Source organism: Pseudogymnoascus destructans (assembly GCF_001641265.1).
Source record: "Pseudogymnoascus destructans isolate 20631-21 unplaced genomic scaffold scaffold_1, whole genome shotgun sequence".
Lineage (NCBI taxonomy): Eukaryota > Fungi > Ascomycota > Leotiomycetes > Thelebolales > Thelebolaceae > Pseudogymnoascus > Pseudogymnoascus destructans.
Genome location: NW_020167520.1, coordinates 2,021,081 through 2,046,854, shown reverse-complemented (window position 1 = coordinate 2,046,854; position 25,774 = coordinate 2,021,081). Strand labels below are relative to the sequence as shown.

The 25,774-nt window shown below is 47.4% G+C and overlaps 12 protein-coding genes across 12 annotated transcripts; 6 read left to right on the top strand and 6 right to left on the bottom strand.

Annotated features, from left to right (window-relative positions):
- Positions 1-453: 453 nt before the first annotated feature.
- FUR1 (UPRTase) lies at positions 454-1,432 on the top strand (the record flags this gene model as incomplete). The annotated part of the gene is made up of 5 exons (XM_024464238.1): positions 454-617; positions 679-1,037; positions 1,096-1,250; positions 1,309-1,325; positions 1,381-1,432. The coding sequence occupies 5 exons, from the start codon at positions 454-456 to the stop codon at positions 1,430-1,432; spliced, it is 747 nt and encodes a 248-aa protein (XP_024328596.1).
- A 349-nt stretch (positions 1,433-1,781) lies between these two features.
- Positions 1,782-2,340, bottom strand: VC83_00546 (uncharacterized protein; the record flags this gene model as incomplete). The annotated part of the gene is made up of 3 exons (XM_024464237.1): positions 1,782-2,005; positions 2,072-2,252; positions 2,338-2,340. 3 exons carry the CDS (start codon positions 2,338-2,340, stop codon positions 1,782-1,784), a joined length of 408 nt encoding a protein of 135 aa, XP_024328595.1.
- A 605-nt stretch (positions 2,341-2,945) lies between these two features.
- Positions 2,946-6,012, top strand: URG1 (Uracil-regulated protein 1; the record flags this gene model as incomplete). The annotated part of the gene is made up of 19 exons (XM_024464236.1): positions 2,946-3,042; positions 3,111-3,699; positions 3,821-3,939; positions 3,998-4,006; positions 4,060-4,129; positions 4,287-4,426; positions 4,475-4,495; positions 4,554-4,576; positions 4,639-4,676; positions 4,732-4,801; positions 4,852-4,891; positions 4,942-4,997; positions 5,056-5,098; positions 5,146-5,384; positions 5,441-5,607; positions 5,663-5,692; positions 5,741-5,826; positions 5,882-5,951; positions 6,000-6,012. Exons 2-19 carry the CDS (start codon positions 3,353-3,355, stop codon positions 6,010-6,012), a joined length of 1,581 nt encoding a protein of 526 aa, XP_024328627.1. The 5' UTR covers positions 2,946-3,042; positions 3,111-3,352.
- A 1,736-nt stretch (positions 6,013-7,748) lies between these two features.
- On the top strand, positions 7,749-8,977 carry RPS1 (ribosomal 40S subunit protein S1B). The gene is made up of 5 exons (XM_024464235.1): positions 7,749-7,829; positions 7,936-8,020; positions 8,073-8,098; positions 8,152-8,653; positions 8,715-8,977. The coding sequence occupies exons 1-5, from the start codon at positions 7,816-7,818 to the stop codon at positions 8,856-8,858; spliced, it is 771 nt and encodes a 256-aa protein (XP_024328626.1). The 5' UTR covers positions 7,749-7,815; the 3' UTR covers positions 8,859-8,977.
- Positions 8,978-9,265: 288 nt separating this feature from the next.
- On the top strand, positions 9,266-9,975 carry VC83_00543 (uncharacterized protein; the record flags this gene model as incomplete). Its single annotated transcript, XM_024464234.1, has 3 exons — positions 9,266-9,335; positions 9,385-9,455; positions 9,508-9,975. 3 exons carry the CDS (start codon positions 9,266-9,268, stop codon positions 9,973-9,975), a joined length of 609 nt encoding a protein of 202 aa, XP_024328625.1.
- Positions 9,976-10,135: 160 nt separating this feature from the next.
- Positions 10,136-11,330, bottom strand: VC83_00542 (uncharacterized protein; the record flags this gene model as incomplete). Its single annotated transcript, XM_024464233.1, has 6 exons — positions 10,136-10,173; positions 10,225-10,521; positions 10,584-10,783; positions 10,841-10,965; positions 11,017-11,056; positions 11,122-11,330. 6 exons carry the CDS (start codon positions 11,328-11,330, stop codon positions 10,136-10,138), a joined length of 909 nt encoding a protein of 302 aa, XP_024328624.1.
- A 189-nt stretch (positions 11,331-11,519) lies between these two features.
- MSW1 (Tryptophan--tRNA ligase, mitochondrial) lies at positions 11,520-13,125 on the bottom strand. The gene is made up of 5 exons (XM_024464232.1): positions 12,711-13,125; positions 12,577-12,657; positions 12,406-12,521; positions 12,241-12,359; positions 11,520-12,188 (listed from the first exon to the last, which is right to left on the bottom strand). The coding sequence occupies exons 1-5, from the start codon at positions 13,089-13,091 to the stop codon at positions 11,731-11,733; spliced, it is 1,155 nt and encodes a 384-aa protein (XP_024328594.1). The 5' UTR covers positions 13,092-13,125; the 3' UTR covers positions 11,520-11,730.
- Positions 13,126-13,269: 144 nt separating this feature from the next.
- RSM10 (mitochondrial 37S ribosomal protein rsm10) lies at positions 13,270-14,529 on the bottom strand. The gene is made up of 5 exons (XM_024464231.1): positions 14,461-14,529; positions 14,306-14,406; positions 14,215-14,244; positions 13,722-14,149; positions 13,270-13,671 (listed from the first exon to the last, which is right to left on the bottom strand). Exons 1-5 carry the CDS (start codon positions 14,512-14,514, stop codon positions 13,496-13,498), a joined length of 789 nt encoding a protein of 262 aa, XP_024328623.1. The 5' UTR covers positions 14,515-14,529; the 3' UTR covers positions 13,270-13,495.
- A 161-nt stretch (positions 14,530-14,690) lies between these two features.
- On the bottom strand, positions 14,691-16,162 carry VC83_00539 (uncharacterized protein). Its single transcript, XM_024464230.1, has 3 exons — positions 15,882-16,162; positions 15,646-15,817; positions 14,691-15,432 (listed from the first exon to the last, which is right to left on the bottom strand). Exons 1-3 carry the CDS (start codon positions 16,031-16,033, stop codon positions 15,046-15,048), a joined length of 711 nt encoding a protein of 236 aa, XP_024328246.1. The 5' UTR covers positions 16,034-16,162; the 3' UTR covers positions 14,691-15,045.
- A 128-nt stretch (positions 16,163-16,290) lies between these two features.
- On the top strand, positions 16,291-17,996 carry VC83_00538 (uncharacterized protein). The gene is made up of 4 exons (XM_024464229.1): positions 16,291-16,931; positions 16,995-17,008; positions 17,059-17,115; positions 17,165-17,996. The coding sequence occupies exons 1-4, from the start codon at positions 16,841-16,843 to the stop codon at positions 17,825-17,827; spliced, it is 825 nt and encodes a 274-aa protein (XP_024328247.1). The 5' UTR covers positions 16,291-16,840; the 3' UTR covers positions 17,828-17,996.
- Positions 17,997-18,254: 258 nt separating this feature from the next.
- Positions 18,255-21,105, bottom strand: VC83_00537 (uncharacterized protein; the record flags this gene model as incomplete). The annotated part of the gene is made up of 10 exons (XM_024464228.1): positions 20,978-21,105; positions 19,931-20,923; positions 19,746-19,877; positions 19,595-19,696; positions 19,436-19,545; positions 19,253-19,388; positions 18,911-19,203; positions 18,704-18,860; positions 18,396-18,649; positions 18,255-18,330 (listed from the first exon to the last, which is right to left on the bottom strand). The coding sequence occupies exons 1-10, from the start codon at positions 21,026-21,028 to the stop codon at positions 18,255-18,257; spliced, it is 2,304 nt and encodes a 767-aa protein (XP_024328256.1). The 5' UTR covers positions 21,029-21,105.
- Positions 21,106-21,462: 357 nt separating this feature from the next.
- Positions 21,463-25,613, top strand: VC83_00536 (uncharacterized protein). The gene is made up of 15 exons (XM_024464227.1): positions 21,463-21,941; positions 22,010-22,240; positions 22,295-22,455; positions 22,741-22,905; positions 22,964-23,221; positions 23,269-23,871; positions 23,921-24,042; positions 24,093-24,123; positions 24,177-24,194; positions 24,244-24,272; positions 24,338-24,381; positions 24,430-24,509; positions 24,555-24,663; positions 24,726-24,872; positions 24,920-25,613. Exons 1-15 carry the CDS (start codon positions 21,914-21,916, stop codon positions 24,922-24,924), a joined length of 2,031 nt encoding a protein of 676 aa, XP_024328245.1. The 5' UTR covers positions 21,463-21,913; the 3' UTR covers positions 24,925-25,613.
- The last annotated feature ends 161 nt before the right edge of the window (positions 25,614-25,774 follow it).

The window sequence follows — 25,774 nt, the reverse complement described above, 5'->3', positions numbered from 1 at the left end:
CCAAAGAACCCCGCAGCTCGATACTTTGAGGTCAGGGGCAGAATATATGGAATATCAACCGGGAGATGTGCTATTCACAGGATAGATTATCTAAAATATGCTGGACTTATGTGGATACTGGCCATCAAATTAACTTCACTTTCGAAGCTATCAAACTTGCTAGAATCTCACGCGAGCGGGCCTATCAGCAAACCCTAGCGATCAACCAACGTGACAGACGGGGCAATCGTCATACTGTACATACAATATAAATAAACCTTCATTCCTCACCCGCAGCGACCTGAAGATAACAGTTTTGCAAAAAGTGGCCATCCGTCTACCACTTAATTTGCGTCTGAAGTGACCCCGCCTCTGTATACGTGACTACGATCCAACCTCGCATATCACGTTTCCAACTTCCAATATAAGGAAGAAACCCCAAGTCACTCAAATTACCGCACCGATATCTATTCTATGATGGCATCCAACAAGGAGTCCACGCAGGCCATTCACAGAGAAGCCGTAGGCCCAGACTACGTATCCAAAAACCGTAAACCGGAGGCCACAGTCTCCACCGCCGTCTCGTTCCCAAATGTCCATATCCTCGCCCAGACGCCGCAGTTGATTGCACTGCTGACGCAAGTTCATACCCTTCCCACGCCCCCTTGCATTCCTATGCTGACAGTGCCGGCGTTATAGGATAATCAGAGATGTCAACACAGACCGAGCTGACTTCATCTTCTACTCTAACCGCATCATCCGCCTGCTGGTGGAGGAGAGCTTGAACCACCTTCCAGTCATTGCGCATGAGATAAACACGCCTGTCGGACGGAGCTATGCCGGTGTGATGTTCCAAGGGAAGATCTGTGGTGTGTCGATTATGCGGGCTGGCGAGGCCATGGAGCAGGGCCTCCGGGATTGCTGCCGCTCGGTGCGCATTGGCAAGATTCTGATCCAGCGAGACGAGGAGACGTGCATGCCGAAGCTTTTCTATGATAAGCTGCCGGAGGATATCGGTGATCGATGGGTGCTTCTCTTGGATCCTATGTTCGCAACAGGTAAATAAGAGTCATGAATGACTGATTATGGGACTGTGAGGCTAATTTGGGGTGATAGGGCGCTCTGCAACGATGGCTGTGGATGTCCTCAAGTCCAGGGGCGTCCCGGAAGACCGCATCTTATTCGTTAACCTAATTGCGAGCCCGGAAGGGATCAATGTCTTTGCAAAGAAATTCCCCAAGCTCAGGGTCGTTACGGCATTCATAGACCAGGTATGCATCTCCAGAGAACCAAAGCTTTCGGTATTTGCTAACCGTGGTGTTTATTCAGGGATTGGACGAAAAGAAGTAAGTTTGAGTTCTCACATCCGTTACACACTTGATCGCGTGCTGACTATTGTAGCTATATTGTCCCCGGCCTGGGAGATTTTGGGGATCGATTTTATACGCTTTAACGTTGCCGCCGCACAGGGGAGCAGGACCGCTTCGTTGGTTACTGAGAGGGGACAGTCACAGATTCCGGCTGATGGGGAGCATGTATATATCAATTGTGAACGAAAGGCCAGTGCCAGGGATCGTACAGCCATCAATTCGTTGTAGATTGCTCTTCCTAATCAAATTAAGATATCCTCGGGTCGATGAGAGCAACCCGAGAAGCCTATCGAAATACAGTAAGATGAAGGCGAAAGTCTTAAAGCTAGATTATTTTTGCCCTGATACGCCGGACGCCCTTTGATCTCTCTCCCCATACACGTGGACGCCTGTACCCCCCGGGTCTCACTCAGTGTACATGCCATAGCCCTCTTAATAGTCGTCCTCGTCGTCATCGACAATGCCCTCTCCTCCGTATCCATTGTGGCGATCAGCATCCTCGTCATCCAGGTCATCATCAACTCTCTCTGGTTCTCCGGCTCGGCCTGGGGGCACGAAATTCCTCGGACGGCTCGCGTTGGCTTCCTTGTTCTCCTGCGCAACGGTGTCGCACGCGTCAACCCACTCGGAGTACACGTCAACCGGCAGCGAAAGGTCTGGCGTCAATAGGTCAGCATATGCCATCGCCATCAAGCAACATCCAAGGGGGAAGGGTTGCGTACAGTTGATGCTGCATGAAAACGACTGATCGCACACTTTGCACGACAGGTGGCCGACTCCGGCCTTCTTGTCGATCTTCGCGGTCACGGACTTCTCATGATTGCAGAAGAGACACGGGAATGTGGTTGCCAGGGGTTCGTTCTTCTTCTTCGTCGGGGCCTTGGCCGCCTTCTTTCGCTTGCCCTGTATTACATGCCAGTCAGAGATTCGGCTGGAATGCTAGACTGCATGCTTGCTGGAGGTCAGCTGGAGGGAGAGGGGTCCTGACCATGTTTGGTGGGTGTGTGGTGTTTTCGAGCAGATGGGCGGGGGGGGGGTGTTGGTTGGGTTTTGCAGTTTTACCAGAGGGAGGGCTCTTTTCCTGAAGTAGTGAGGTTTGGGGCAAACAGCAGAAAAGGCGGCTCAAGATAACAGAGCCTGGTTGTCTTGGCGCGTCCGATAAGGCTTGGAAAGGGAAAGGGTCGTAGAGAGTGCGGGAAAGTGGGTAAAAAAAAAGGATCCGCAGGGAGTTGGATGTGGGGTAAAAGATTGGGTACCACACCAGTGGCGTTGATCCCGAGTGCCGTGCATGAATTATGGTTGATCGTACTGCGATATGCGATATCCGCAGTACGAAGTATGAATCAGTTGGCGCCATGTATCTTGGTTCAAGAAGCGGAAAATGATATTCATCTAGAGTAGAAGTCAAGCTTTGATTTGATAGCTGGTAAGGATATGAGGAGCTGGCTGGTGTCCCCGTTCGCTATCCATATCTATTCCGAAATTCCCATACATAGCCTTTACCGCACAAGTACTCTAGCTCCACCTTCTGACGCAGCAAGATACAGGGCCTGTTATCCTATCCTCTTATCCTCTTATCCTCTTATCCTCTTATCCTCTTATCCTCTTATCCTCTTATCGCCAAACTCATTTGCCAGTTCACGGCGTTTTGGGTTTTGAGGATATACGAGTCGAGTAGGTAGGAGCTCACGAGGTACAGTACAGCATCACATCCACGTCCTGTAAACAAACCCCTTGGTTCTTACACAATCAATGGCATAGTCCAGTGGGAGTACCAGAGTACCCCGCATCTGCTATGTGACCTATCTGACGCACCTCGCGTCCTCACCGTGACTGCTACATCATACAACATCTGGACCTTACATACATTACAATTACATTGCCTCAAACTGCGCTTTCTTGAACAAGTACATGACTGAGCTTGATAGTTCAAGACTTCATTCAACCAGCCGCTCTTCCAACGATTATATTACCCTTGCGAATATAACACCGCCTCACGAACTATGGCTGCACCAGCGGCGGATCAAACTGCTCTCATGAAAGACGTGCTGGAAGCCCTCAAGGTATTGACAGCCAACCAGACCCAGCTCGCGGCAAATGTAGATGCCATCAACGGCCGCGTAAATATCCTTGCTGGCATCAAGGAAGTTGAACATGCCGCAGCAGTTTCCAGCAGCAAACAAGAAGACATCCCGAGCACCACGGCTCACATAGATAACAAAGAAGACCACGATGTTGCGGTACCGGAGTCTCTAACTGTGGCAGCAGAAGACGTTGACCATTCCAATATGCCTTCCACTGCATCGCCCTCGAATCTGCATCATACTCCAACTTCACGGATCATTCTTACGTGGGTTAAACCTAGCCCTGCCCGTCGCCCCATCCAGTCGTCAACTCGTCCCGGGCATCCTATACAAGTGCCTGAAGGGGTGTCCCGACCCGCGTGTTGCTGAAGCTGACAATATATCCAGCACGTACCCTGGCCAAAGTGGCATAAACCCTCTGCCGATGGACTGGGGCAACAAAGATCCGCAAACGAGGGGACCAGTCGTTGTTTCAAGATCGCAATCGACAATTCGGAGGCGTAATGGTATGTTACTATACGAACCCCTCATGTTATGCAATGCTAACGGTTGTTATCATTATAGCCATAGGAGGTATATCACGTCCTGATGCGACATACAGAAAACACTTCATTGACGAATATCAGCACACGGTGGATCATATTCGATGTACTACGCTCTTGCCGTAGCCAGCAAAGAGATAGAACTTGACCATAAGTAAGCTATAAGGTTTTCTTGTCAAACAGTGTCGCAACCAAACGAATCATCTTGTCTGGGGTTGAAGTTATATTTTACAGTATATTCGTTTTCCCCTCGTCAAGAAAATGATATCCAGCAAATGATAGCGGAATTTTCAATGGCTAATGGAATTCAGACCCGACTTCACAAACACCGAGCCAGCTTCCAACATTGGTCCTTTTCCACAATGGGCCGACAAGGAGAAGATAGTCTCTCTGGATCCTCTTGGTCATTTGGCACCCTGGCTTTTTAAAAACACCATGGATTCCGAGAATAGTTCGTATTCAGCCTTGCTTCCGTGAGAATTGTTACTAACTTGCCCAGTTGATATCCGTCCAACTATTGGTTAGTAATTGATGCCCCTGCGATTTATGCCAATGTATATTAACTCTGATATATGTAGCCATTACTAAAGCTCGGATGAATGTATGAACCTATCCTCTCCCAAGATCACTCTATGTCAACGTCCAGCTAACTGACCTTGCCAGCTTCCAGAGCTTGAAGCCAGCGTTCGAGAGGGCAGACTGTAAGCCGAATCAATACTTAGTCATAGATGAGTCGATCAATTAACTCCCCTAAAGTATTCCTGATGGAAAAGTGTGCTTGAACGATCTGGGAGAGCTTGCAGTTACCAAATTTGCCGTCGAACCAGTATGATATTTTTATATGCCGACTCTGTACGGCGTACTGACATGGTGCAGGTGTGGTATCTCCCAGGAGTTGCTAAGCGTTTCGGAATAGGTAACAACTCCAGACCACCATCAATATACCATGCTAATGATTACTTACAGATGAAGGTACTTTGCGCCGTTCACTCTTTGAGCATACGGGAGGAAGCTACCCCGAGGTAAACTTGCAGCATGCTGTGCATGGCCCATAGCTGAGATCCAAGCTAATGGCAGTAGCTTATCACGAGGGGGGATATCAAGGTATTCTTACCACCAATAGGTATGTAAAAGCAATAAGCTCAGCGTTATCATGCTTATGCACAGTAGGTGGGCTAACTGTGTATTGCTTCGGCGATCCGGCAAAAATGGCAGATGCCAACGCACGCCTCGCCCTTCGGATCCATGACGAGTGCAATTCAAGCGACGTATTCTCTAGTAATATTTGCACTTGCCGTCCATATTTAATATTTGGAATTGAAGAAGCTGTAAAGGAAGCCCAGAAAGGAGGAAGTGGCGTTGTTATATATTTTAGGAAAGAGGGACGAGCTTTGGGGGAAGTCACAAAGGTAAGTTCACATTTTCCATGGCCCTTCTCTATTACTGATATTTTCTAAACTTGTAGTACCTCGTTTACAATGCCAGAAAGCGTAGTGCCGATAGAGCATCTGAATACTTCCAGAGGACCGAAAATGTAGCAGGGGTGAAGGACATGAGATTTCAAGCACTGATGCCAGACATCCTTCACTGGCTTGGCATAACAAAGATCGACCGAATGATGAGTATGAGCGAGTATGTCTACTCCAATGGATGTATCTCTGGCTGCAAAGCGCTGACTCTCTTGCAGCATGAAGCACGACGCAATCGTTGGGCAAGGGTACATATCTCACCTTTGACAGTAGTCCCGTGCTTACACGATTTGTAGTATACCGATTCACGAACGAGTAGAGCTGCCCGAATCGTGGATTCCAGATGATGGTCGAGTGGAGATAGATGCGAAAATCACGGCTGGTGAGTGCAGCTCTTCTTGTTGATCTGGACGATCCGTATTGATGGTGTGGGATAGGGTACTTTACGACAGGCTATCGAATGACGAGTGAGGAACTGGAAGCTGTCCGAGGAAGAACCTGGGAAGAGTAAGCGTCCCGTGTCGTAGTATAATCGTGATATTAATTATGTTACAGCATCGATCACTAAAAAGATCATGGAAGGTGGTCTGGATGGGGTGACATTGGGCGGATTGCCAGAAGGGGAACAACAGCACCATTACGTGATCCCAGTCACGAGTGGGAACAGGGAAGAAGCAACGTTAGAACCCCCCCAAAACTTGATGCGTGGAGCAACATCCGGAAATGTATTGGGGGGTGGCTTGATGGATCGCGATGGGTGTTGTGCTGAAGATGGGCTGCGCATAGCTTGAGAATTGATACCTGTAATTGAATCTCTAAGAAACTCGCTCGATCAAAAGGCGGTAATTATGATAATTGTAGGTGTGAATAATCAAGAGCCATCACTTTAATTACAGTTACTGTAAACAACTGAAAGCGGCGATGGGCTCTTTTCTTTTCGGACTTTTTGGTCAACGCGAGCAGCATTGGGCCGACTTAATCAAGGCGTGACCCCATGCCCAAACCGCCCTGTGTCCATTTACTGGCCATAGTCGCGAGGAACGAGAGATTCATATGTAGCCCGGCCGCCCTGTCTAACGAACGCTGTGCAGTAGCCCCGAATGGAAGCCACACAGATTGGACCACATCGCTCAGGATGACTAGACCATCAAACTGGAGACATGTGGCGGCCATGGTAGGGACGAAATGGGGAAGAGTAGCTGCGGAGACTCCACAAGCCCCAAACAAATAATTATAGCTTATAGGCAGACTTGTGAACCCGGAATCTATTTGGGAAAGTGTATTTGAATTCAACAATAAACACTTTTACAACACTCAACAAGAACACATTACAATTACAACCTACCTACAGTCGTCACTGCTTCGACCTTCACATCTTTGTTACTCACATAGTGCCCGTAGCACGTTACCTGAAATGGCGAGCTCACACTCAATCTCATCAGAGGGCAAGTCTGCATCGAGGGCAATATCGAGGACTTCAACCTGTCGACGACCGAAGTTGATGCGCTCCACCGCGACTGCACCCTCCCTAGCCACATCGAACGCCTGCCGGAGCGACCTTGCCTACCTCCATCCATCCTCGAGGGCGACAGCGATACTCAGCCGGGTTGCCTCTTCATCACCACCGAGGACAGACACCGTGAGCCTGTCGTCATCACAAGATAGCTGTCGCCGCTCTGTGAGCCCAGGACGAACAGTATCGGATCACGGCTTCTCAAATTCGGTGGAGGAACAGAAGGAGAGCATATACACATGTGAGTTACCCATCACCACCTATACTGGCTGAGCCAGTCTTGTTTCGAACGATTTAGCTCATACAACCTGAAGCACAATGCCTATATTTCAGCTTCCCGAATTTCGAAGACTTCCACGAGGACCCGGATGATGGCGGTGAAGAATTCGGAAATTGATTGTTTTGTTGTTTTGGGCGGTGGAGTGACTTGCGTTGGCGTTCGGTGCATGGGTAGTTGGGATGGTAGGGATAGCGAATGGAGTGAGTGACTGGTATTATGGGAATGGAGGGGCGCACATAAGGCATAGGAAGTGGCATAACTGGCATAACAAATACCAAATAAATCTTCATATTTTAATCATCAGTTTCTCGATTTTGTTGTGTGTTTTTTGCTGTGTTGTGTTGTTTTGTGCTGTGTTGGTCGAAATTCGGAACAAAGGGAAGGGAACAACCCCGCTCCACACCGAAATCCATAGTAGCCCTTGCAGGGACCGATGCGCTGACTAAGCTTCGGTTAGTTTGCCCCACTAGCGCGACACACACATCTGAATTTGACAATATTTCCATTTGGTCAGTATCGCCAACCTACGACAAACGTTCAACTCAACAGTCAACGCGATCAGGTAACTTATCGCAATCATGGCTGTCGGAAAGTGAGTCTTACTCTGGAACCCGAAACTTCGAATTCATTTTGCCTCGACTTCTGAGCATCAATGCGCACACCACACAAATTAGAGCGTCTCTAACACACCTCTGCAGGAACAAGCGCCTCTCAAAGGGAAAGAAGGGTATCAAGAAGAGAACCATCGATCCCTTCACCCGCAAGGACTGGTACCAGATTAAGGTAAATTGCTCAAGACGCAGAGTCGATGGATCTTGCTAACAGTGATTTAAAGGCACCAACCTCGTTCCAGATTAGAGAGTATGGCAACCCCGATTACAATGTGTATAACAGATTCTAACAATCGATTTCAGTGTCGGCAAGACTCTTGTCAACAGGACTACCGGTCTCAAGAACGCCAACGACTCCCTGAAGGGCCGTATCGTCGAGGTCTCCTTGGCCGATCTCCAGAAGGATGAGGACCACGCTTTCCGCAAGATCAAGCTCCGTGTCGATGAGGTGCAGGGAAAGAACTGCCTGACGAACTTCCACGGTCTCGACTTCACATCCGACAAGCTGAGGTCCCTGGTCCGCAAGTGGCAATCGTTAATCGAGGCCAACATCACCGTCAAGACGACCGATGACTACCTCCTCCGCCTCTTCGCGATCGCCTTCACCAAGCGCCGCCCCAACCAAATCAAGAAGACCACCTACGCTGCTTCTTCGCAAATCAGAGCCATCCGCAGGAAGATGACTGAGATCATCCAGCGCGAGGCCTCGAGCTGCACCCTTACCCAGCTTACCGCCAAGCTCATCCCGGAGGTTATCGGCCGCGAGATTGAGAAGGCTACACAGGGAATCTACCCTCTCCAAAATGTACGTATCAGAGACTTGCCGTCTTTTTTTATGAGGAGATTACAGTATTAACATGACTCAGGTTCACATCCGCAAAGTCAAGCTCCTGAAGGCACCCAAGTTCGACCTCGGCGCCCTTCTTAACCTCCACGGCGAGTCAAACACGGATGAGCAGGGACAAAAGGTTGAGAGGGAGTTCAAGGAGACGGTCCTGGAGCAGGTATAAAGTGCTGTACTAGCGGGGTTTTGATTGGTCATGTTCATTAGGGCAAAGGTCTTGCTTTCGGCATATGGCGTGACTTGCATCACCTCTCAGGCATTTGGGAGTCATTCAAAATCAAATAAATTTCAAAAACTTCCGCTTGCCACCGTATTGCTTTCCGTGATGCTTTTTGCGCTTCAACTTTGATGTGGCCACTCAAAATACCAATCACATGCCCACACATTTTAGCGAAAACCGCTATCGCTGTCTCCCCTCCACGATGTAGATTATAGACATGTAGAGTGCCATACAAAGAACAACCGTCCCGTCGCCAAGTAAAGGCTCGGGTAGCGGTCTCTCTTATATTACAGTTGCTTGCTACCTTGCCCGGGACATTTCAACAGTGAATGAATGGCTCAACAGCGATCACGATGGACACCGACAACCTCAAGGTCATCAAGCTGCTCATGATCGGCCCTTCTGGAGCCGGGAAATCAGCACGTATGGACCAATACTTATGGTTACAGACTGTGGACTAACCGCCTTTGAGTGTTGATCAGATATTGCGACGACCAGTTCGACCCAGAATCCTCGACGGCCACTATCGGCGTCGACTTCAAGGTGCGGGCGGACCCTCAGCACTGTGAGAGCGACAAGGCTGATTGATCGATAGGTGAAGAAGCTGTCGGTGCGAGGCACTTCGTATCGCCTGAACCTCCTCGATACCGCGGGCCAAGAACGATTCCGGACCCTCTCGAACAGCTATTACCGCGGTGCCCACGGCGTCATCCTAGTGTATGATATCTCCAACCGGGACAGCTTCCTGTCCATGGGTCGGTGGTTTGAAGAAGTCCAGAACAACTCTATGCCCGGGACGATTACATACTTGGTCGGGAGCAAGCTGGACAAAGAGGTGTCGAGAAAAGTCAGCGCCTCGGAGGGGGAGGCACTTGCGTCTATCCACGGCGCGCAGTTCTGCGAGGTCAGCTCGAAGACCCGCGAGAATGTGCGGAAGCCGTTTGTAGAAATCGTTGATACTATCGTCTCCACGCCGGGGTTGGTAGAGCAGACACAGCGGGAATCGAATGGTATCACCTTGGGCAATGCGGCGTCACAGATTTCTTCCGGATGTCTATGTTGAGACGTCGATGTAGACGTCGGCTGGTCAGATATATTCTTTATCTACAAGTATTATACACTTATGCGCCCTCAAACATCCATCTACAATGGGTTTGTTACGGCGTCGTTTATAGATTATGCCCCTCCAAGCTATCCTTGAGGTATAATCAAATACCCAAGTTCTAATTCTCCTTGTCTTGGCCAAGAAACTCTACGACAGCTGATGGGCGTCAATAACCGAAGATGCAGTTTGGTTGGACACGGGACATACCTTGTCTAAATAATTCGGGCTTCTCTGCAATGACCCAATGGCCAGAATCAATATCGACCAGTCGAAATCGAGGAAAGAAGCGCCCAATGAGGGGTATAGCTTCGTCTGGAATATACGGGCTTTGGGTGCCCCGAACGAACAGGGCGGGTTTTTCAAAGCGGACTTCGTCGGGATTTCTGTATGGGAAATCGCCTAGATGGCCGAGGGAGGCAGCTAATGTCTTCAAGGAGAATTTAAATTTCTGCGTCTTCTCGTTTGCAGGACGGTACAGATTCCCAAGGAGAAATTGTCTGATGACTAGAGACTGCGTGATAGTTAGTAGCTGGAACGGGCCGGACCAATCCATGGCTCGATGATACTTTCCTCTTCGTAGTCCTTTAGAATTTCATCGGCTTCTGATAGCCTCGTTACGCCGGCCTGCTCAATTTTCTTCATCCCTTGAACGTATTGCCCAAAGCTTCTTAGTAGGGGTGAATCTATCGGCGCATTGTCCACCGCAACGATGTTTTGAATTCTACTGGGATAATTGAGCGCAAACGCCATGGCCGTTTTGGCTCCCCTTGTGATTTGTTAGGATCATCTTTAACACCATAATTAATACGGAGTTCCAGCTTACATTGAATGGCCGATGAGAGTTGTGTCCTCCAGCTTATGCTCGTCCATGAACCGCGCAACATCGTCAGCCATGATAGCGTAGTCATGGCGTTCATGACGCGGCGAGTCCCCATGATTTCTCATGTCCTTCAACCCCATTAGCCAATGCTTGAAAATTACCAATTTGATAGAACATACCAAAGCATAAACATTTCTTCCCAGGTCACGGGCGAGGACTCTACACACAAGCGGATAATTTAGAACAATGACTTTGAGAGCATAGGAATAGACATGGTGCCTTACTTGCTCATAGTCCTGTTGTTCTTCTTGGAGCCGAAAAGGCCATGCATGAAAATGATTGGAGTCCCCTTCTCCTCTCCTCGAGGGGCCTCATGGAGGTCGAAACTGAGGGGAGATACCGTCGCAGACGAATAAGGCCTCCTAAGTGCAACTACGGCCAATGATGCTAGCTTGGCTGGCCTTGACGGTGACCTTAGCAAATGCAAAGTCATTTTCACTTTGCATGCTACACCAGATGTTGTTGTAGGTTCTGGATACCACCGAAAGTCGGAACTGCCTTGGTTCCCCGTCTTATATTTCCGACTTATATAATACCAAACGACCTTTGTATGCGATAAGGATACGTGTCACATGATTAATGACACGTGATATCGAATATTGATATTTTAAATTATGAAGTGGCCCGTAACTCAAGTAGGATATACTAGTGAACAGTCTAATATTTTGGTATACAGAGTGTTTTACATGTAATATACAGTAAGTGGTTGTGTCAAGATTATGAGGAGGGCCATCCCAGGCCCTCCAATTTCAAGAAGTCGACCTCCTTGCCTTTGCCAATAAGCTAGAGCCCCAACCTCTCCGTGTCACTGCGAAGTTGCCGTAGCTTCAGTTTTAAAAGCCGATAGCTTCTCTCACAAGTGCCATCGTTTCCTCGGCACTCTCCCGAGCCTTTTCAGCCCCTTTCTTCTCCACGTGATCGAGATACTTGCCATCGTCGCGGGTCATCACCTCGTTATAGCGAGCACTGATCCCATCAAGGGATTCTGCCACAGCTTCAGCTACCAAAGTCTTGAAATTTTTCAAGCTCAAGCCGGCGTGGAGCGTTCCTAGCTCTTCCGGGCTTCGAGATTGCTTGTTCAAGATGGACAAGAGATGTAGGAGGTTCGAGACGCCTGGCCGGCCAACGGGATCGAACGACACGGAATTGATGGAGTCTGTTCTTGCGGCCATTACTTTCTTCTTGATTTCTTGGGGTGAGTCGGTGACCAAAATCCTTGAAAGAGGGTTTGCGTGTGATTTGGACATTTTCAAATGAGGTTCTTGTAGCGACATTACTCGTTTGGCAGGTGCTGGAGCTAGTTAGCAAATGACTTGACGAGTGAAACTGTTTGCTGGGCATACATAGGATAGTTTGTGGAGCAATTAGATAAGGCTGGTATGTGTGGTTGAAGTTGGTTGCGCATTCGCGTGCGAACTCCAGGTGCTGGCTTTGGTCCTCTCCAACTGGTACGTGAGTGGCCCTGCAACAATCAGTAACCTTCCTAGCAGTGACTGGGTTATCATTACCTATGGACCAGAATATCTGCGGCTTGTAGAACTGGATACGAAAAGAGCCCAAGCTTTAACTTGGCTTTGCTGCCCGTGTCCATTGCATTCGCATCCTCCGCTAGCGAGAGCTTGCTCTATTTACTATTAGCAGATGTGACAAGCAGCGTTTAGATTCATTATCCAGCATACCTTCCACTGTGTCATACGAGACAGATAGCCTGCTGAAGCTGTGCAGCTTAATATCCACATCAGCTCAGCATGTGCTTGGACCTGCAAAGTTGGTGAGTCTCATGTTTACCAAATCGCCAGGAAGTTAAACATACCGAGGACTGGTAAAATAATATCGATCTCTCTGGCCTTATGCCTATAGCTAAAAGAGTAGCTAAGACCTCGCGTTTATATTGCCTGAGACGCTGAGGATCTTGCGGTACGGTGATGGCATGCAAATCCACGACGGAGTATATTAGTTTGGTTTCCGAAGGAACCGAATCCTGTAGATCCACCCATTGCTTAAGAGTACCAAGGTAGTTTCCAAGATGAGGAATGCCGGTTGGCTGTATGCCGGAAAATATAACCTGGCGCGGTGGTGTTGGGATAGCTGAAGACAGCCTCCGAATATTTGACGGGCTTGACGCTTGCTTGGAAAGTGCGCATGCAACTGACTCATGCAGGAGCGAACGAGAATTTCGACATAGTAGAACCATAGCTATATAAATAAATGAAGCAATTAGACGTAGGGAATGGGAATTGGTGAAATCTGGCTCTGGATCGGTCATCCATGAGATAAAATTATTTGGCACGTGATATGTATTAATTTATTTTATGAGAGGCTTCCAAAGAAAATTATGCTCAACTTGCCAGATATACAATCTATTAGTGTTCGATGCTCTTCATTTAATACTTTCATTCGAGGAAGTCAGGTTTCATATTCTAACGTTGGAGATTTGCAGTAATAAACTGTTTCTTTTGGATATGTATATATACAGGGTTTCCATTACCCATTAACTCCCAACATGTGCTGCCATGCGCCTTCTAAATGCAGCAATACCTAATTTACGTGCTTCTGATACAGTATAATGTACACCCCGGATACTCTGAAATGTTCATCTTATTTGTTGGTCATTGGTGCGTTGCCGCTTGCTGCAAGCCTATACTTCTCGGAATTCATCATCTCCAAAACCTTCTCTGAAGTCTCCAGGTTTTTGTTTCGTCCAAAATGGGCCCATTTGGGCTCCATAACGTTCTTGAGATTCTCCAAGCTCACATCCATTGTTTTGCCGACCCCTATCCGTTGGTTAGTAGTTGAAGACTTCGCCTCGAAAATCGTCACTTACCAAGCTCGTTGTATTCCCACACGTTCGCCTTCATTCCGATTCCGTAATATGCATGCTTCTTCAAGAAAGCAAGCCATAACTCGACAGTCTCTGGGTGTCCGTCTTTAATTTGGATAAGGCGTCTCAAGGTGATACGTTCGAAATTCTCCTGCGACTTCTTGTTGATGAAATTGCTCTTGGGGACCGTCCATCTTTCCGTAATTCGGGGAAGCGGAACAGGGCCAAAGGCGGGGAGTTTCAAATAGTATGCTGCTCGTAGAGCAAAATCTGCGAAGAATTCGAGGTTTCGTACGCTGTAGGATCGTAATTGAAGATCACAGGATGGGACACCATATTCCACGTCTCGTCGTAGGGGCTTCAGGTATATGGCCTGTACGTTTCTGGGCAGGCGAGGTGTCTCTGATTCCGCGGTGCTGCTTTCGGATGATCTGAATGCTTGTGTTAGTCTAACGTACTTCAACTTCGTCCATAGTGGCTAGAAAGAGGTACGAACTTGGGGGTGAGATTGGTCGCTGCGGCAGATCTGTTCGGGCATATGGTTAGCTTCAAACGCAATGCATTTTCAAGTATATGTCGAATCATACGATGTCTCTGCTTTCGGGGCATCGTCTTTGCTGCGGCTCAAGCTGGCAGCATGGAACCGACTGACGGCAATTCTGTTCGTGATCGCTGAACCTGCCACATACTGAGCTGTTAGCACCACTTCTGAGCTCCTCATCCAACCTGAACCAGAACTCACTTTGGACCGGCTAGCCGCAGCCCAATGCGATCGCAATGGGGCTATAGATGCCATGTTGGAAGCGCGGTTTGCAATGCTGGATGAAGCCAAAATAAAATGTTCGTTACAGCACCCACGGGAATTGCCGACACGGACTGTCCATAATCACGTGATTATTAACATTGAAACTCAATTAATACCACAAAACAAATTCACGATTATGCACATAAGGAGCTGATAATTTTGTGATGTGTTGATTCATGAGGGCGTATTCTATTTAATTACGCTATATTCATGCTCACAATGGGGTGCCAGTTGCCGCGTGGCTATTTAACCTACGGTCATATAGTATGGATCACCACCATGTTACCTAGTCAGATCTTGTTACGCCTATACCCACCAGCTTTGTTACGCGGGCGTCTGTAGTTGGCGTAGGGCGTAGTGCATAGACGACTACGGTAGGTAGCTCTCCATTAGTGTCACTGGTCTCCCAAACAATAATCTGACTGTTAGTTATGGGAGATGCCAGACGGATCAAGTCCTGTGCCACTTGGATGGATCTTGCGGCTTGCCTGTTGAACGAATGACTTGTTCAGGGAAAAGGCTTCAACCTTTAGAAACCTTTCCAGATCTCTGTGCCCTCAGTGCTTTGTAATGAGCCTTCTTCCCACTGGTCTTGGCAAGCTGTATCTGAGTATACTTCGACTTGAATCGCTGCGTCTTCTGTTCCCCTGCCAAAACATCTTCCAGGAAGGTTCGCTTTCGCTCCTTGTTTGTCATCCTGGCAGTGAAGAATTCGGTTGGTCCTTCAATGACTGTTCCAACTTGGGAGAACTCAGGCACATCGCTCTTTCTGTCATTATCCTTCTTGTAATGCCTTTTCGGGTCGAGGACTGATCGCAAGCGTAGCAGTTGCAGGTCGCGCTTGAGTCCCGGCGTCAATACGGTCTTGGGCAGGTTGTACCAATTGGGCCCAGCTGATGCTGCCTTCTCCTGTTTTAAAAGTCAGTGGAAAGCCACAGCAAATAATGAATAGCGAATAAATAGATAGATGCTAAGTCAGAGTAACTATGAATTCACACAATGTGTGTACTATCATAGATGCAGAGAAGACACCCAAGACGGGGTCCGAGTTCTGCGTCAAGATACTTTGGGATAATTTTCCTCATAAAAGCACAAAAAGAAGTCGAACTTGTTGTAACTTACTTTTGCAGCTTTAACCTTCGCGGCAACCGGATCTTCAACGCAGCGTGGTGTGTTTGCAAGCTCCCTCTCTTGCTTACTGACGAGAAATTCCGGGTCAACTTGTGCACCGGAGATAGTTGGCTTGACATATACTGAAGGTAAACCCGAGCCGGTCCCGTTTGAGATACTGGTGCTGCCTGGAGTTAGCATGTATACCAACTGGCAGGGGAATCCCGCGTTGTGGGTGGAAGGTATACCTAGAGTCGAGACCGGGCAGAGATGATACGCCGCTGGTGGTTATCAAAGTATTTGCACCGGCTTCTGTTGATGCCCTCATCCTCTGCTCAGCATCTCTGAGTATTTGTTGTATCTGCCCATCAGACAGATCCTGGCTCTCCAATACTTCCATTGTGAAGGTAGCAAGCTTCTTGTACCGTATGTGGTGCAGACAGGCTTGGAAAAATTATGTTTTACGCTGGTTGGTATGGGGGAAGAAACTTTATAGAAGCAAATGCAAAGTCGGTTAAGCGAAATGCTTGGCATTGCGAGGCTGGCTCCTTGTTGGCACGTGACCTTGAGAAATGCGCCGCTGGATTCTATAATCGGGGTTCAATTTAGCTTATGATCTAGAGGGACATGAAATCTCGGCATTTAAGCTGCTATTTTAGCCAATTCTCAATAAAATGCATAGACATATGAAAAAGAAGCAAAAAAATCAATTGTGGCTGACGAATCTTCAGAAAAAATAGTGAGTTGTTTTGATGTGTTGGCTGCAGGCGCAGGCACCCTCCCAGCCGCCCTGTGCTGGCCTAAGTACTGGGTAAAACATTTCATGGGCGGCTTTCCCGTTATTAGTCTTTATTCGAGTACCTACTCCATCACTCCAGCTGGCGCCGCCAACCAATCAATTAACTCTGGCTTGGGCATCATCAACAGCACCACGACGTCGGAGTCAAGGAAATGCGACTTATGCGACTGCCTTTCACACCGTGATTTAAACACAGCCTCAATTCACCAGCGGCAGTGAGCAGTGGCAGTTGCGCCCACGGAGAGACCGAATTTGCGCCTTCGGTCACACCTCTTCGTAACTTGTCGCGTCACCGAGAACTTGTAAACACTCACTGTGCTGACAACAGCAGTCTCACTTATATACACACAACATATCGCGCGCACGTCGCTGTCTATACGGGAGGAAGGAATAGCCAAGCTTGTTACCATGGATCCATCCTCGCAGCCAAACGCTGGTCATGGGCAGGGCCAACAGCGCCAACAACCCGTCTATGACATCAATCAAGGCGGCCATTATGGCAAGTAGACAATCTCCAAGGCGCATTCTAAGTAATAGCAATAGCTAACTGTATCATCTATAGGCGCCAGCGCTTCCGTAAGTTTTGACTGATTGTTCGCAAGGTTTCAGATACTAAGACTAGAAAGCTTTCTGCGCAAGGGTTTGCGCCAGTCGCGGAATTCTACACAGGAGCCTGGGCAAATGTAAGTGAACAGTTTCCTCGATCCGGTTTCAAAGCTCAATTGTTCGCAGGTAAACCAAGGCCTTCAGGGCGGGTACAGAGACATCCTCACGACATACTGGCAACAGACGATCAACCAACTCGAGACCGAGACACACGACTACAAACTGCACCAGCTCCCTTTGGCACGAATTAAAAAGGTCATGAAGGCGGATCCAGAAGTAAAGATGATATCTGCAGAAGCTCCGATTTTGTTCGCCAAAGGCTGTGACATTTTTATTACGGAATTGACTATGCGCGCCTGGATCCACGCCGAAGAGAACAAGCGCCGTACACTTCAGAGATCTGATATTGCATCTGCGCTGGCTAAGAGTGACATGTTTGACTTCCTGATTGACATTGTTCCTCGAGAGGAGGCTGCGTCGCACGCCAAGAGAGCTTCTGGTCCACACGCTGCGACGCAAGGAGTTCCTACGGCTGGTGCCCAGATCCCAGCGCAGGGCAATATATCCCAACAGCAACCCAGTCATCAGCCTCAGCAGCATGCTATGGCTCCTCCCGATTACTCGTTGGGCCACAGTTTGGCTCCAGACCAAGATTACCGCCAACCTGCTATGTATCCTGGACAGGTCCAGCCGGGCCCTGTTGGCGCATATGGACAAGCGCCACCACACATGTATGGTGAGATGGAAGGGATGTACGCATATCCGCCGATGCCACCGCAGCAGGTATGAGTTTTGCTCCTCTGAAAGCACCATTTCCTCTGACTTGTTTTCAGATGTACCATGTACCACAGCGAGCCCAAGATCCCACAGTCGGTCAAGACACCGGGCACAATTACCCGCGCCATGACGGAGGCGAAGGAGATGCGGATGCAGAAGGCGAAAGAGATTATGAGGTCGGTTAGCATGTTTCTGCGACTATCGTCCGCCTAGGTTGGATGGGATATGGTGGGGCGTTGAGAGAGGCCAAGCGTCCTTGGGGTTATCAGAGCATATTATGGCGCCTGGAGTGTCTGCTTTCCTTCGTTCTGGTTTTGGGGAAAGTAGAGTAAATGCTTGATCCTGCTCAAATAAATTGAGATTTGTTAGATTTATTGATTTTATCATCCATAATACTTTGACGAGGTCTTCGTTCGGACCGTGAATTAACTATATAACTCTACTTCTTCCCAAATCGTGACGAAAAGTTGGCTAGTCTATCATTTTTGACTGGACTTTGAACCGAGTACGTGAGTCTGTAGTTAGTTTCAATGGTTAGTAATCTGCCATAGGATATGAAGAGTCGGGGTTGGTGGCTTACTTTTCAAGGATCTTTGGTCCATTCAGGGGATCTACCCGACCATATTTCTTATTCCTCGTTGAAATGTCAAAGTACTCGTCAGGGTTGTCAGTTTGCATCAAGTTGACTGTTTGCTGCAATTCATCGAGATTCTCCCGCAGGATAGGGGCATTCTCGAGGCTGTCGACAAACTCGGCCAGGTAATCCACGTCCTTCGCCAATGCAGTGACACCATTCGGATTGATCTTCTTCACGTCCGGTGACAAAGGAAGGGCCTAAAATGCAACTGTGAGCTTATCTTCTTACGTACTATGCCAAGATTAACATACCAATATCATATTCGCTGCATGGCTTAGGGCATCGAAATAGATCAACTCTTTAATCTCTCTAGGGAGACCCAGTAGGGTAGAGTTCATGATATTCGATAGATAACGAGTCAATGTCTGCATGTAGTTGCTTGGCTCGCCTTCTAATGTTGGCGCCATCCTGCAGTATATTATTAGCTAGTTGGGACGTTCAATGGACTGCAAGCTTACCAATCGTATTCAGCAGTTTCTATCAAGTCATCAATCTTAGAGTTGACAAGCTCAAAAATTCTCTTCTCGGCAGTCTTTTTATTACTCCGGAACTCCTCAGTAGCGTTTAACACAATCGGTCCTCCAGCGGATGTTGATGAACGAGCCGCAATCAAAAGCTGCTCAAGCTCCTGACAAGCGGTTTCAAAATGTTCAAGGTTAATCAGAATTTGGACAATTTGCCCTAGATATTGGGAGTTTAAACGTTCCACAAGAGACCTGCAGACCTTCTCCGAAAGAAGTTGGTCCAGGGACTTGGCCAAAGTCAACATATGAACGTTCTAACATTTTAGGAAAACATACCTTTCTCAGCGTCTCATCGATAACATTGGGATGTTGAAAATGATCATCCGAAAAGAAGTAGAACTGATTCAAAAAGTTTCGAATGTCAATACAACAAAGAGGATACATCTGAGAGAAGGGCAACACGCATGGAAATCTGGCAGATCAGCACCTACTTTGGCAACAAAGGCAGGAATAACATACGAAAGTTCGTCTCTCGGTTTATCAGGTGTAAACCAACTAACATTAACAACTTTGTCATACTCGTCCAAGTTGCTAATTGGAATCGGCATATAATCGTCAGTAGATACGATCTATTAGCGTCAGCATTCTTCTATAACTCAGTGGGTACTGGGCTAATACCTCTTGAAAATCATCACTAAACCGTCTTTTTAGCAACTCGGCGTATTTCTCAAATAGAGTCAACAGAAATGTGTCTAGGGCAGACACGGAATAACCCCAACCCTTACTGGTCAGCAGTTACACGAAAGTGGCAGATCCAGGGTTATCTTACATCCAGCGTCTGTATAAACAACGCAATGACACCTTTGATTTTCAAAAGAACCTCCGCATTATCAACATCATCGAGAGCTTTTGAGATGAGACCAATAGCGGCTTGGCACATTGAATCCCACAGCTCCTCAACCTATAAACAGTAAGTACGTTGCCGTGCCACACTGATGCTAGAATCAAACTCACATCAACAGGTGAGCGAAGATTATGAGCACGTCTCATAGTTGCCCGTTCGATAATCGCAAATCCAGCAATTCCTTCCAAGAGACTACTTAAGCTGGAGTCATCGTTCTCGAGAAGACTAATTGAAGACGGTAAAAGAAGTTCTTTCTGCCTTCTTCGAGTTGCAGCATACTCAGTGCGAAATTTGTCACTTTGCCCCAACGCCTCATGTATATGTAAGCATTCGAACAGAGGAGTAAAATCAACTCGCAGCTCATCATTATCTAGTGCATCAAACTCCTCGCTCTCGTCGAAGACCATTTCTATCGCCGAGTTGAGCTTGAAGTTCCGGAGATATGGATTGGCTTCCATTCGCTCTTTTTGCCTTGTTCGCCGCAACTCAGTGTGGTAGAAAGCTACCTCCCCAAGGAACTGAGATGTCTCACGGATCCTATAAAGCCAGGTGTTGAGATCATTCATGACCGCCTCTGCTATGAGCTTCTGTGTGGCAGGGACCGACTTTTGTATCATATCGGCCAGCTTGTACTGTGTTACCTCCTTCAGATGCACATTTTGGAGCTCATCCAACGCACGCAATGCACCATAGTGGTTTTTCTGGCCCAGCAACTCATGGACATGGTTCGATACACGCAATACTTCCAGACAGTCCTTCAGTGCTTGTGCTGCCTCATCGATATTTTGACGCACCCCTCGAGAGTCGACAAGCGCCTTCTTGTGCTCCGCAAGCTTTTCCGTGCTGGACTGGATAGACTGGTTGAGTTCCAAGATTTCAGATGTCAACTTGACCGTTCCCTCACGAACTTTCTGTAGCTTGTTGACCGATGTTAGGAACTCTTGGTGGTTTAGATTGCACATTTTCTCGATTTCGCTTTCTCGTTGCGTGGCATATTGAGAGAGGCTCTTCATTAGAGCATGGGCTCGACTAGAACTGCTCGCACCTTTCACAACAGGGATGAGTTGGTCAAGGTAGTCGTTATCACTGGGTGACAATATCATCTAACAGTATAAGGCTACGTTCTAGAACAAGATTCAAAGGGCAGTGGGCATTACCTGTTGGATGATTGATTGGCCATTGCTCCTGAAGTCAACTGCAGAAGGCATATTGAAGTGGAGCTGGGGTCAATTACACGGCTAATTGTCTCCGCATGAGGCAAGTGCCACTGAAAGAAATGAAGCTGATGGTGATAGTGGCATCCAGTGCTGTTCCAACGCTCGAGGAGTGTATCCAGGTATTCAGGGGAGACAGGAGGAACTGAAGTTGAGGAGGGCTGGTTGAATGACTCTTCTAGTGGATCACATCCGTGAATAATCAAGGTCGGTCTCTCTTTCAACCCGCCTCAATTGTCTGCTACAATTTGCACAGGCACTTCAGTTTCAAAGATCAAGTGTCGGTGTTGGTTTCAATCAAGACCACAGTTGGGAGCCTATGGTGGTTGTGACGTCGTGGCTCGGAAGAACGTATATCCGGTGTGGGACATATATCAACCTCGAACTGAAACGGCATGAGCTTCTCTTCAAAGCAACGTCAGACAAAGATACTCAAGTCATGTGGGAAACACTATAGTGTCTAACATACTAAGCTGGTATAAAAGAAGTTTTAACGGAGGCGCAAGTTCGAATTGGAGTATAGAGATTTTCCTTGTTTTTTTTTTCTTCTTCTATATCTCATCGCTTCATTTTCGCGAGGAAGTCGCGTCTACTGCAATCAAGGTGCTTCCAACACACAAACTTTTACAACCCCCCATTTTCTTTCCAAATTCCAAAACCCAGGGTTTTCTCCTTTCCTCCAAATTCTCCCTTTCATATTGGCCTCATCTCCAATTCTTCTCCTTCATTCCACAGTTTCCATCATCACACATCTATTTCCTGATCACCTAACTCTCCTTTTGGGTGTCCATGTATTGGTGTATCTTCGATCTACTTTGATACCTGGTGTCTTTCCTGATATCCTCCTTCCCACATTCTGCATGCTGCAGACCTGACAAGATGTCCACCTCAAAGCATGCATACCAAGGTTTGTATCCTATTGGCCGACAATTAGTTCCCACTGCATTGATGCTAACCTAACAAATTACTTCACAGGCTTCTTTCAAGATGACGCATCTGGAACAGTAGCTCACGGATCCGGCTTGGGACTAACCTCTCCAGCAAGCTCTACAGGAGGCTGTACCCCAACGGCCAAGTATGAGGACAAAGACCCCTTTACCTCTCCTGATGCAAAGCTGGGCCCCGAGCAGAAGCTCAGTGCCACAGCATCCAGCTTCCAGCCCTTTGGTGTCCGCTTGAACCAAGGCCCCACGCACTCTCTTACAGGTAATATAGATTCCCCACAATCTGATACAGTCCAAACAGCTAAACCAAACAAAGGAGGCAGCCAATATGTGGAACCAGTATCTCCAACCGACAGCTTTGCCTCTGGTATTGGACAGCAGGGCATCTTCAGCACTGATACCCAAGTTACCCGTGCTCTTAGAATATCTGGAATATACATCACTGTCTCTAGAGAGCAAGTTGAGACATGCCTTCAAGTAAGTTGCTTTCAATTCTTGGAACTTTTTTTTCCTTCACTGTTACTTTTTGTTCAACAATCGGGTGAGATCTTGAGCAGTTTTACTTGCTGTCTCAAACCGATATGTAAGACAACTGATATGTTTTACATGAAGTTGGGAGTCATCTCTTGCTCAAATATCATGTACACTTCGTGTCATAAGTTACAGATTATTACAGAATCTATTGTCACCAAGGCAACATCTCAAATTTATATATATGTTGCGGAATATCCCACCATATCCAACCTTACTAACATGTCTTAGGAGAAGGGAATCCCTGAGCGTGCAACACGTCGCTTCTATCACACTGCGAACGAGGTCTTAGTGAGATTTTCTGATGTCCAGGATGCAGTTATCATCTACAACTACGCAAAGATCTCTCACCCTGAGTGGTCTGTTGAATACATCACCCCAGGTGTCTGCGCCGAGGCAAGTGGTAATAAGCTGCCAATCTGTTTTTTCAGCACTAATAGAAATGCATCTGCAGAAAGCAAACCCAAACTCAGCCTTTGTATCTGCTTATGAAGGCCAAGTTTCTCTGACTGCCAAGCTCCCTGGCGTGGGAGGTTTTGACAGGGCCAAAATTGAAGATATTATTGTGGATCTTCTTGCCATTGATGGAGCAGTATATGCCTACCAGAAACAGGCACCAACTGAAGCTGGGGCTGTCGGCATGATCGTAGAATTCTGCGATGTAGGATCTGCGCATCGTGCTGTTGCGAGACTCAACGGAGCTACTGTTAGGGTAAGATCAATCTCTGTGGCCTGAAGGCATCTGCTAAGTTTCTGCAGGGCATAACTCTTAAACTCGGACTCCACAAGCCAGATATCGACCAGCGACCACCCCGAGTCCCACATGGATCTCAGCATACACCAATCCGCGGCCGTGGAGACTATGACGACTTGATTGGAAGCATTGAGCGACTGTCTATCTCAAGCCCTCCAGCATACAATCAGCAGGTTCCATTTTCATACCCTACTACGATGATGAGCCCCGTGGGTAGCTCTTATGTTCCCACATTTCCAGTGAACCCAGTGTTTCCCGCTACTGTGCCACTTGGTGGCCCATATTTATCTGCCCAGTCTCCAGTTACAGGATACACCCCAGGAGGATACGGCATTCCGTCTCAATATGGTGCCACTTCTGTTACATCTGACAATTCGAGGCTTACAACTCCAACAGGTAAGACTTGGAATAATACGGGCAGCCCAATGAATGGTGGCAGCTCCAAAGATGAATCTCAATCACAGCTGCGCCTATATGGGCGTCGCCAAAATTCAGTGCGCCAGAGCGCGGTTCGAGGCACTGGCCGCCCTCCATTTGGCAGCTCAGTGGGACAACACAACATTGTCGACGTGGGCAGAATCCGCCAAGGATTGGACGTTCGGACTACTGTAAGTTCCTTACAAACAGGCTCTAGGCTACTTTCTCATATTATTACAGATTATGCTTCGCAACATCCCAAATAAGATCGACCAGCAGATGCTGAAGGGAATCATCGATGAAACCAGCTTCGGCTCCTATGATTTCATGTATCTGCGAATTGATTTTGCCAATAACTGCAAGTATGTAGTTTCGAACCCAAGATTTATTTGTACTGAAGCTAATTTTTAAGTGTTGGCTATGCTTTCATCAATTTTGAGGATGTAAGTTTAACAGCCCGAGAATTCCTTTCTGTATTATTACTGACTTTCAACAGCCATGGCATATTATCGCTGTAGGTAGCTCGTGACTCTGATTTATATTTTGCTAATAAAGCGACGCAGTTTGTGGAAGCACGCGCCGGCCAACGATGGTAAATAAGTTCCCACCCCACTCGATTAAATTTGGTCAAGAACAACAAAACTGACTTACATACAGGAATAGGTACAATAGCGACAAGGTTGCCGAAGTCTCCTATGCAAGTAAGTATAACAAAATCTTTTTCCTACTTGAAACTAATAGCCGCGAAGCCATTCAAGGAAAGGACTGCTTGGTACAGAAGTTCCGCAACAGCTCCGTTATGCTTGAGCATCCATCATTCCGACCCAAGGTGAGATAGTTGACCATCAATCTTGATATATCTAACAACGGTTAGATTTTCCGAACAGGCCCTCCTCATCTAGGTGGAGGCGAAGAGGAGGATTTTCCTCTTCCGGACAATGCGTCAAAAATGAGACGCAGTGTTGAAAATGCTGAGCATGTCGGTCAGTATTAGATATGATGTAGCACACAAACCACAAATGTAGCTATCTGACAGAAAAAATAGGCCTGTTTGCTCCACGTGCTGGGCAGCACCATAGAGACGAGCAACGCCGCCGCCGCTCTCAATACGACAGAGGTACTCGCCTTGCTGCTCTTGAGGAGTTTGAATTCGAAGATGTGATTTCATACCAAGATGTTGCCCGCTACTCATGTAAGTCTCCGAAGTCCAGTTCTGGAAGCTATTCTAATATATTACAGATTAATTTATGATCTGGTGTCTTGGCGGATCTTGGAATTCATGTGAACACAGCAAATTTCGCAAGCAACAACCCACCCCCAAGCGAAGCTACTGGAATTTGAAAGTTTTTGGAGTGTCCCTTTGCACACTGGTAGAAAGGCTAAACCACTTTGGGGTCTGGCAAGCATGCTGGAATCGGAAATGCTCTTTACTATCTCATGGGGGGTCAAATCGATTTGCTTTATAGTACAAACAGTCAGATGCCGTTATCTGGCCCGGCATCAACTCAATATCGAGCCAAATTCTTTCTGGACGAATCTTGCAAGGATTGCCCTTGACCGTTTTGGTGGCTCTTTTACATTCAACTACTCATCTGGTCGCTTCCATCATTGGGGAAGGAACTTTGGTATTGCATATGCAAGCAAGTTCTGGGCGCTTTGTGGAATATTTTGATGTACAACGAACAGCCTAGATGTGATCTCTTGGGCTTTCATTCAACCATTTTCGTGGATTTTTGAAACTTTTTTTTGCTTTTCAATCACAATAGTCATTTTGGGCCATTTGTATGGTACAATGCACGTTGGCACAATGCAAGTTAGCAGAGATACGAACCACATGGAACAAAAGGAATTCAGAATAAGGTGCTTATCTAGCAGATAGTTTCCGAAACTACTTGTCTCGTTGATAGCTTCAAATAATGGCACTGAAGCCCACTCTCATTTGTATATTGAAACTATTGAGTTGCTCCATGGAAGCGGCTGTCTCGAGGAAGCCGTATTGTATTTTCCCCCTTAATATATAACTTAATATTTAGTGATTTCTTTAAATATGAACAGATGTCTCCTCATATGACACAGGAGGTTGGTATCGAGACC